The 9,660-nt window shown below is 42.3% G+C and overlaps 1 protein-coding gene across 2 annotated transcripts; it reads right to left on the reverse strand.

Annotated features, from left to right (window-relative positions):
• Positions 1-270: 270 nt before the first annotated feature.
• Positions 271-9,241, reverse strand: DMRT2 (doublesex and mab-3 related transcription factor 2). 2 transcript variants are annotated; one of them, XM_074195938.1, is made up of 4 exons: positions 8,766-9,241; positions 7,146-7,794; positions 4,218-4,320; positions 271-1,598 (listed from the first exon to the last, which is right to left on the reverse strand). In XM_074195938.1, exons 2-4 carry the CDS (start codon positions 7,731-7,733, stop codon positions 538-540), a joined length of 1,752 nt encoding a protein of 583 aa, XP_074052039.1. In that variant the 5' UTR covers positions 7,734-7,794; positions 8,766-9,241; the 3' UTR covers positions 271-537. The 2 variants fall into 2 exon arrangements, with proteins under 2 accessions (XP_074052039.1, XP_074052040.1); XM_074195939.1 differs by lacking the exon at positions 271-1,598 and adding an exon at positions 1,605-2,302.
• Positions 9,242-9,660: the final 419 nt, after the last annotated feature.

The following is a 9,660-nucleotide window of genomic DNA, read 5'->3' on the forward strand; positions in this document are numbered from 1 at the left end:
GATGGCCTAAAAGTTCACCATGTGACACCAGAGACTCAATAATCCTCATGCTCTTCTTCAGGACAGTTTTGCTATTTTCCCATAAATCACTGAGGTTAAATTTATTCAAGCCCTTCAAAATGGAGAATTAAGAGTGAGATCATTGTGACACACCTTTCAGGGTAAGCAGACTTACCCTTAATCAGATTTAAACATTTCTATCACATGAACAGGTCAAAGTTTCCTATTTACCTAGGCAGAGAGGATTAGTTATTTCAGGAATTGGGTCTGTTTAATGTAATTTCATTTTTATTGTTGTTTTTGAAATGCTGTGTAAAGCTTAGAACTTTACAGTTTGTATTTAGGTGGGTTGTCTATCTTTAGATTTAAATATATTTATTTGAATGGAAAAAGGCACATGCATACATATGAACATATTTTAAAATCATCATTTACATCATCAGTTCCTCTGTACAATTTTTTCATTAAAAATAGTTAGTAGCTGGCAAAAATTCTGCAAGATACCAAAAGTTTAAAGCCTCTCCTTTAAGCAGCAGTTCACTGAGAGACATGAGTGACAGCAGATGAAGGCCTCTTAAGAATAGACTCAACAGAAAATGACAGAGGTTCATTTGTGGAAAGTTTTGCTCCAACTTGTTTAGCCACAAAAAAATCTTTCGCATATCTGTCTATTGTAAATTTGTATTTCTGGTTCTCTTTGACTGAATACTCTCTATGTTTCTTAGCTGCCTCTTCAAAAGATTCTTTGACAAATGGTGTTTTAAACTCAGGTCCTGATTTGTCATTAAGTGTTTGCTGAAATAATGAGTGGAATGGATTATACTTGAGTGGCAGAGGGTGCCTGCTGCTTTCTTTGCTGATCTTGTTTAAGACATGCTCTTGAGAAGATGCAGAGTCCTTATTAGAAATCTGAGAAAAATTTCTTTTAGGAGGAGAGAAAGCTGATCTTTCACGAACTTCCTGAAGGGCACACTGAATTTCATTTCTGGAGGTTAGGATCTCATGACCATGAGGCAACAATGTAGAATTTTCCATTTTGGGTGACATCATGCTGTGCTCTGCATTTTGTCCATCTTGAATTTGAGACACCTTAGAGTCCCAGTTGGTCCCAGGTTTCAGAGTTTGTACTGAAGTGGTTGCATTTAGTAGACACTGTTGGTAAAGAAGAGCATCACTAATGGGGCCGCACTTAGGCCAGACTAAGAGTCGGGAAGACAAAGGATACTGCCGGTAGGTAGTGGCCACACTGACATTAGAAGAAATCAGTTCCATGTTCCCAGATCCAGAATACTGCATAGTTAGATCAAGACAGGTAGGCAAAAAATTACAAAAGTCCTTGCTTGGAGTTTCTACTGGAGTTGGGCTATAGGCAGTTTTATAGGTGTTATATTCAGGTCCATGTACCATGCGGTTAGGCAGAAATAAGGCAGCAGCTTGAGTGGCTTCCATCATCTCTCTCTCTTTAAATTCTCTCTCTAGCATAATGTTCTCTAATTCTTTATCAGCAAATGCTCGTCTCTTTCTCATCCTGTCACTCACTGGAGGAGGCAAAGGGGAAGTCCCTCCTAAGTAAGTATCTGCTGGAATGGGTCGATAGCCTAAAGAGAGCAAGCATGAAAATGAATGATATTAATATGTGAAAAAAACAGGCTGAACAACAACATGGCAAGAAGAAACTCAAGCATGGTGACACTAATTCTCTGGTTAACAACATTTAAGAACCCCTATCCATAATTTTATATCACTAGAAATTTCTAAACCCAATGTATAGAACAAGAATTCCAGATCCAACTTCATAGAAATCTCAGCTACCTAATCCAACCCATCACTGAAAAAGAATCCTCTCTACAATTTCCATTGTGCATTTTCTCCAATTTTACCTTTTGAGGGTTTCCTGACTCAAAAGTTAATGTTTTGCACAAGTTCCAGCATTTTAGGAGAGTATGCTGCCTGGTATATGAAACATGGAGTAGAACTGATCTTATAAACCATCTAGTATAAATAATTCCCTCATTTTACTGGTAGGGAAACTGAAACCTAGAAAAGTGATGTGACTTGGCCATTGTCCCATAACCTTCTGGTAGCAGAGTCCAAGGCCAAGGTCTCATGACTCCCAGTCCAGTTTTCTCACCATCCTTCCAACTTGCCTCACTTGCTTCCTACAATAAATTGCATTATCATCACATCATCCTTTTTCTATTATTAAAAAAGAAATCTATACCTAGAGCAGATGTCATATTTATTTTCTAAAGATGGATCATTATGTACACATTGTTACAGATGTGGAATAATCCAAGGATAACTAGAAGAAAAGAGAAATAAAGAAATTTAATGCAGATTAGTAAGAAGGATAAGAGGTAAGATTCAGAATGAATTTCAGGAACAGCAAGGAAAGCAGAGAACCCTGGGAAGGCCTTTGTTGCCTAGCCCAATGTTGCATTGAACATTCTAGTTACTCTTCTTAGAGGGGAAAAGTCAGGGAAAGAAAATTAGCTTGAAGGTATTGAAATCACAGGGGTGTGTGTGTGTGTCTGTGTGTGTGTGTGTGTGTGTGTGTCTGTGTGTCTGTGTGTCTGTGTGTGTTTGTTTCACCAAGCACTAATCATCTTAGCAATAAACTAGAATGGTTATATAAGCAATCATTAGAACACAGATTAATTCAGCCCATATTTTGTGAATACACACAGGGTCAAAAACAAAGATAGTGTAATGTCAATAGCATTTCTGGCAACAGATAATAATTTGGACCTGCCATCATTCACCAGTATTCCCCACTATCAAATTTCTTTGAAAAGTTCTTTGTGCCATTTGTGTTTACATAATGACAAATCCATTACACTCGTTTGCAAATAAAATAAAAAAATGAAAATTAATATTTCTATTTCTGTGGCATAAATCTTTGTCAGAAAGTTATTTATCTAGATTTAGACTGACATTTTTGCACGGGCAGTTCAGTTGCACTTTTAAAATATGATCTTTATCATCATAATTTTGTTTGTCCAGTTTACAACCAAATTAACTTCTGATATTCAAAAATATTAGTTTGATATCTAATCAATATAGCAGAAATGGAAAATAACTTGTAAACCTAGAATGTTTAGTTAATAAAATCTCATAATTCTGGACTTTAAAATATGGTTTTCTATCTGAATATTCTGGGATGGGAATAAATAAAATAAATTAATTACAGTGATAAACTTTTTTCAAAAAGTTTTTTTAATAAGTCATATGCTTTTTAGCAAGTCAATATATAAAGAACTCTTTCAATTGAATGTCACAAATATCTTTTTTTTAAGTTGTTTTGCAAGGCAAATGGGGTTAAGTGGCTTGCCCAAGGCAATTATTAAGTGTCTGAGGTCAGATGTGAACTCAGGTACTCCTGACTCCAGGGTCAGTGCTTTATCCATTGCGCCACCTAGCCACCCCACAAATATCTTTTTAAAGAAAAGGAGAGAAAACTGTGCATGGCTAGATTTCTGGGCAGCAGAACAAATGAACAATTATAATCACTAGGGTTATAGAGTCCAAATTTATCCTTTAATCCATTTGATTTTATGTCAAAATGTCCCAAAAGGTCAATGGGAAGAAGTGTGTTTATGAAGCAATATATTATTTAAAACATTGCTTTGGGTCAGGAATTAAGGCTACGAAGTGTGGATCAGAGGAAACTCTCTGGAGGGAGAGATAAAAATAAATTTCTATAAGTGAATTACCCAGATTAGACGACTATACCAATCAAACTTTCTAGGTTCAACTCCTTACTTCACTTTACCCACTTAGACACAGCTCATGGAGTGTAAAGCAAGGATGAGAGGAGGTGAACATTCCTTCCTTTGCTTCTTTCTTTCCAGTTAACAACTATTCTTTCTAATCATAACTGATATTACCGGGAAGTTTTCATGTGGTCTAAATTATAATCTATTAGTGAATAAACCACAACTAAATGTTAAGACAATAAACAGATCATCCCAAATAGGGACATGCTTAGCACACACTCTTTTTATGTTGTTAATAAGTAATGCCCTCTGCTGTGGCTATTTGGCACAAGAAAGGAAGCCTTCAGATCTTAAAATTATTTTCTGTTCAGACTTCTTCACAGGTCAACAAATGTACAAATTTTGAGAAGTAGAGATTAGGCTGCCCAGCATAGCTTATTTTCAGTGCAAAAGACCTCAGGTTCCCCAAGATCAAGAAGATAGGTTTTTGGTTTGTTTTACCTTCCAGAATGCTTTTGGCCAGCAAACTGGGTGCCCGGACTTGTCTCTGGTAGACTGCTTTACGTTCAAAATTATTCTGTTTTCCAGAGAGTCCTTTCTTGTCCTGTACACAGGGAGGAAACAAAATTAACAGACTCCCCAAAGAAAAAGGACAGGTGAGGGAAATGATGAGGACATAGCTCACAAAACTTTTTCATTTCCCTGATGTGAAAACAGTTCCAAATATGATGAAGAAATGAGTACGTGTATGCAAAAACCTCATTGGCAGGCCCTTCAGAGGGGGGAATGAGATACCTGACTATCAGAGAAGGGGTAAGGTCCAGAAAAGAGAATTATTTTCCCAAGAAGTCACCTAGCCAGAAGTATAAGGAACAGGCATTTGGGACAATTTTACTTTCTGATAGCTTGGGGGAGAGGGTCAAATACCCCTCCTCAGTCACCAGCCTCCCCTCATGTCTCCCCACTCCACTCCCCATTCCTTTCTTTGCTCTTCCAGGTCCTGGGAGTCCTTAGCAAGCTGCTTTCCCAGGCAGGCTCCCTGCTGCTTGTTACCACTCCAAATCTGGTATAATCTTCCAAATTCCCACCTAATTGTGACTACCTCTCTCATTCTCTCTCTCTCTCTCTCTCTCTCTCTCTCTCTCTCTCTCTCTCACACACACACACACACACACACACACACACACACACACACACACACACACACAAACACAAAGACGAAAGAGAGAGCATATACAAAACCCGTATAGAATCCCACTGAAATCCAAGATGCCAGTTCAAAGGAAACCAAAATCAAGAAAAAATTTGTCCTAACCAAAGCATGCTGAATAGACAGAGAGAAGAAGATATTGGTTGTATGATTCATTAACTACTGAAAGGAGTAGATGACTTTCCTTGATCAATGATTTGGAAGCTTGTTCCCCACCCCACCCCCATTCCCCAAACTCTTGGCAGCTAGGATCTCTGCCTTTAAAGATCTCCTTTCTTGTCCCCACACACCCTGGAAATGCAAGTCCTTTATGCATTTTAGGAAAATGAGCTCAAAATGTAACCATCCAGAACAGCCAGGTGGAGGAGGGAGAAAGCAGTTTCTCAACCATAACCCCATGAATAGCGAGTGAGTGGTAGCACGCAACTCAACCCCAGCAGATTTAGCTGGGCTAAAATCTTAGGCCTGGCAGAGGGCTGGACTTCTGCTGGTGAGGAAGGTTCAGCAATCCTCCTCTACTACCCCTACACCTCCAGCTCCACTTTGGCTATGGACAGAGTCAAACAGCCAGTTTAACCTTGTTGAGGCAAAATCTAGGAGGAAGGTGACAGATTTCCTTGAAAAGGGGTTCTTGTTTTGCTTTGTTCAAGTTTTCCTTAGAAATCTTGAATGCATGGAAGTGGAGAAAGCCAATTTATTTCTAGTGTTCACCACCAGAGATCAAGGAGATTATCTTGCTAAAAATAATTCGGGTCTCCTCTCTTAGTATTTTTTTAATCTACATTCTGGTAGGAACAATTTATACTAAGTTGTCATTTGATCAATAAAAAGGAAATGGAATAAGTAATAACCTTTCTAATAGGAGCAGAGGTAGAATAAGGTGATGGCTGGCTAACTCATTTATATTAAGAGAGAGTAAGTTTTGAAGCTAGGAAGTTTAAATCTTGCTTCTGATAAATACTAGTTGCATGATCATAGGCAATTCACTTAGCCCCTCAGGGCCCACAGGCAATTCTCTAAGATAAAGTTAGAGAGCATTTGATCTGTGTCAAGGAAGGGAGGCTACACACAGTGAGTATCCTACCCCATTGAAATATCATATCCCAAAACTCTTTCCACTCAGCCCTGAAATCTTTCCATCCCCTCAAAAATATGTGCAAGGAAATCTCTGAGTTTCTCAGTCCTAGAGCTTTCCTGGCAGGGACAATAGCCTTGAGGATTCCTCTCTGATATTAGCTAACCATTCAAAATATAAAATCTGAATTCAACTAACAACCATTTATTTATCATTTCCAATCTCAATGAAGACAAATTAGTTGAAATGATTGTGGAGAGAAAAGAGGGGAGAGGAAAGGTATGATCACAGAGCTAGGTACAGAGGAAAGCCCCACTACTTACAAACCCTAGCCTCCAGAACTCTAGGACTGTCACCTGAGGGATTCTTACATAACCTTTTGAGAAAGTGAGAAAAGGATGAGAGCTGAGTTCAACCATGTAAAAGGTCTATCCTTGCTCGGAGATTTTAGGGGTTAGTTTTCTCCCCTTCCGACAACTAAAAAACAGAATCTCTGTTTTTAAAGGGTAGGATGGAGCAATCGAATAGCTGGGGGGGGGGGGGGGGAGCTATCTTACTGAATGCTCATAGGATCATAAGATTTAGAGCTGGAAAGGACTTTAGACGTCTTTCATCCAAACCTCTCAGTTTATAGATTAGGAAACTGAGTCCCCAAAATAATTATTTACAAGCAGTAAAAAAAAAAGTCTGCTCTGGAACCCACTCGGGCTCTGTCTCCAGCTCTAATATTCATTCCTCTAGATTAAGGGTTCTTAAATTGAGATTCGTGAAATTTGCATTTAATATTTGATATATTTAATATTTATTCAAAATTTAATCATCGATCTCAATATAATTGTATTCTTTTGTAATCCCGTGCATTTTATTTTATGCATTTGGAGTCCAGAATGAATTCAGAATATCTTCTCACCTCTTAAAATTCAATCCTCATACATCCCCAAACTCCCCGCCAATATCCCCGAAAAAGTGGGGGCTCCTAACTACCTGTACTGAAAGAGCACGCGAATGTGTACACACACACACACACACACACACACACACACACACACACCACTCCGTGCGCTCTGCTTCTGTTGGAGATTGTACACCACTGTCAGTCCCCTCCGTGCCCAGTGCCACCCTTGCCCTGTAGCCAAACACCCACCTCTGTAGCCTGCTGCCTCCTGAGTGCCACCTGAGCCGCCATGACCCGCTGTCTCTCCACGACCAGCAGGCAGTTGGCACACTGGCAGTCCCTCCAGCGACAGAAGCGCTTGTGGCCCTTTAGGCAAGACACCACACCGTGGTTTCGACAGCGGGCGCACTTGGGCGTTCGACTCAGCTTCCTCTGCTCGCCCCCGCCTCGGGCACAGCTGCCCCCTCGCTCCGCCTGTCCCGCTGTCTCCGGTTGCCCCTGCAGAGGCGGCGGCGGCGGCGGCGGCAGCGGCCCCGGGGGACCCTCCTCCAGCAAGTGCGCTCGCTGCTGGGGTGGGTCTGGCGCCCCGGAGGACGGCCCCTCGTCTTCCCCCTCTCCTTCGTCCTCTCCTTCCTCTTCCTCCTCTTCCTCGTCCTCGTCCTCTTCCTCGTCCTCCCCTTCCCTGCTGGCTGGCGGGGCGCCGGACCCACGAGGCTGGGGGCGCAGCGCAGGGGGAGGCGGCGGGGTCCGTGCTTCCTGGCTCTCTTCCTCCAGCTCCAAGCTCTCCACGTCTATTTCCCAGTCTCCCGCTGCAAGGGCTGCCTGAAGTTCGGCCATGGCTGTGCGCCTGGGGTCTCCCCCTCTGCTCAACCTGCCCCTCGGTCCGACCTGCTGCTCACTGTGAAGACAAAGCGACAACCAAGACACCCACCCCAGCTTCAATGACCTTCACGATCACGGAACCCCGCTGACACTTTGTGGCCTTAATTTGCCTCAAGGTTACCCAATTCCAATTGGTGCGCTCCCAAGCGCGCGCGCGCGCGCGCGCACACACACACACACACACACACAAACATACTAGCACATAGTCGTACAGAGTACTGATCCTTATCACCTTAGCATAATTGAAGGGCAATCATTATCTATACCTCAGGTTTCTGTCAAATGTGGTCATGCCAAATTTATTTTCTAGATCTCACGCCAACCCAGATAACTTTGCCCCATTCATTAAACAAATCTCGTAAAATGTATTGCTTCGCTCTCCGGATTCCTATAGTTTCTGTGTCATTCTTAGGGCCCATTACTTCAAGATTAAAATCTTTATTGAAACATATATGTATCTCTGCTGTTTGTCTAGGCCCACCTGTCAGACGTTACACTAAAGACTGGCTGCTTTGGAGACACCAAACAGAATCTGTTTTCACCTTTCTTAGAAGTGGATTGTAAACTGGTGACAAAGCCCTACCATTCATAATTATTTTCATTCAACCTAACATTTTGTGAAACTCAAACAGGCACAGTGCCCTACTGGTGTCTCTTGGTTTTCGGGATGAATTATGCCCTTCATTCTCCAAGAACTCGAAGCTTTGTAAAGTAAGCTCTGTTTCTGAGCTTTAAATACCACCAGAATGCTTGTTGCAAAACAGTCACTGGCTATCTAGTCTTTCACACGGGCAACAACTGAGCTATGTAAGGCCGAACTCGGGTAGGTCGTGCATGACATGTGGCTTGGTTTAAATCTGTTTAAGTCAAAAGACCTGGCTTAAAACTATAAAAGGTCTTTTTTAAGTGTGTATGATTCAGAGGCACCCTAAATTCAGGACTTAGTTCACCTCCCACATCCAATTTCACCCAAGCAATCGGACTCACCAAAGATATGTGGTCCAGGGCGGCAGAAAACGCAAATGACATCCAGTCTTGTGATCTAGCTCTCAAATCTTCGAGTGCTCTTGCGAATTGAACCAATCAATTCACTTTGGAGTTGACAGTCGGAACTGGGGATCCACTAAATGAGGAGTTCGAAGATGGGGGGGAGAAAGGAATCAGAAGGGAAGGGGCGGGATGGAAGAGATGCAGGCAAGTTCTCAGTAGCCCATAGGAGGCTTATGAACTCAAACCCGTTGGTTACAGGGGTTGGAGGGATGGGGGTTATAAGCCGGAGTATAGCCTTTTGTAGCCCTGGATGCTGGAATGGGTGCTGGAAGGCTTGGGAAGCTGCGGAGACGCCTCTGGAATCGCTCTAGCAGAGAGAATGTAGGGGAGGTCGCATGCTTCCGCTATAACCAAGGCCGTTTGCTCCTGTGCTCTGCTCTGAGGCCTCACACACCGGGCGCTGTACTGTAACAGTCCCGGGCCCGCCTAGCCCCTTCCTAGTATTATCGGCTCAGACTGCCGCACTCCGGACCAACTGATTGGTAGGTTGTCAGTCGATGTGCGTTCTGATTGGCTACGGCGTTCCTTTGGCCCTCTGTTCCCTCCGCCTTCTCGATTACCGCTTGTCTCCTCCCCTCCCCTCCCCTACCCTGCCAAGCCGGGCGTCTGTGCTTTCGGTAAAGCGGGGTCACCTTTACCAAAGCAAGCACCAATTGGACAACTAACTAGGATCTAAGGAAAAGACACTTTTTCTCTCTCAGGTCAGAAAACAAAAAAATAGCCATTCATACAAAGGCACAATGATAATGGGTTTTCAAAGCTTTTATTGTAAACACATGGGAGAGAAAGTAATAAATATTACCGCTGGAGGTTAGAGGGAGTAACTGAGGGG

The sequence above is a fragment of the Macrotis lagotis genome, chromosome 8, assembly GCF_037893015.1.
Source record: "Macrotis lagotis isolate mMagLag1 chromosome 8, bilby.v1.9.chrom.fasta, whole genome shotgun sequence".
Taxonomy (NCBI): domain Eukaryota; kingdom Metazoa; phylum Chordata; class Mammalia; order Peramelemorphia; family Peramelidae; genus Macrotis; species Macrotis lagotis.

Coding starts and splice junctions, on each gene's coding strand:
- DMRT2 (XM_074195938.1), bottom strand. CDS start 7,733: ATGGCCGAACTTCAGGCAGCCCTTGCAGCGGGAGACTGGGAAATAGAC. Junction 4,321..7,145: donor GGAGGCAGCAGGCTACAGAG/GTGGGTGTTTGG, acceptor CCCTGTGTACAG/GACAAGAAAGGACTCTCTGG. Junction 1,599..4,217: donor GGCCAAAAGCATTCTGGAAG/GTAAAACAAACC, acceptor TGCTCTCTTTAG/GCTATCGACCCATTCCAGCA.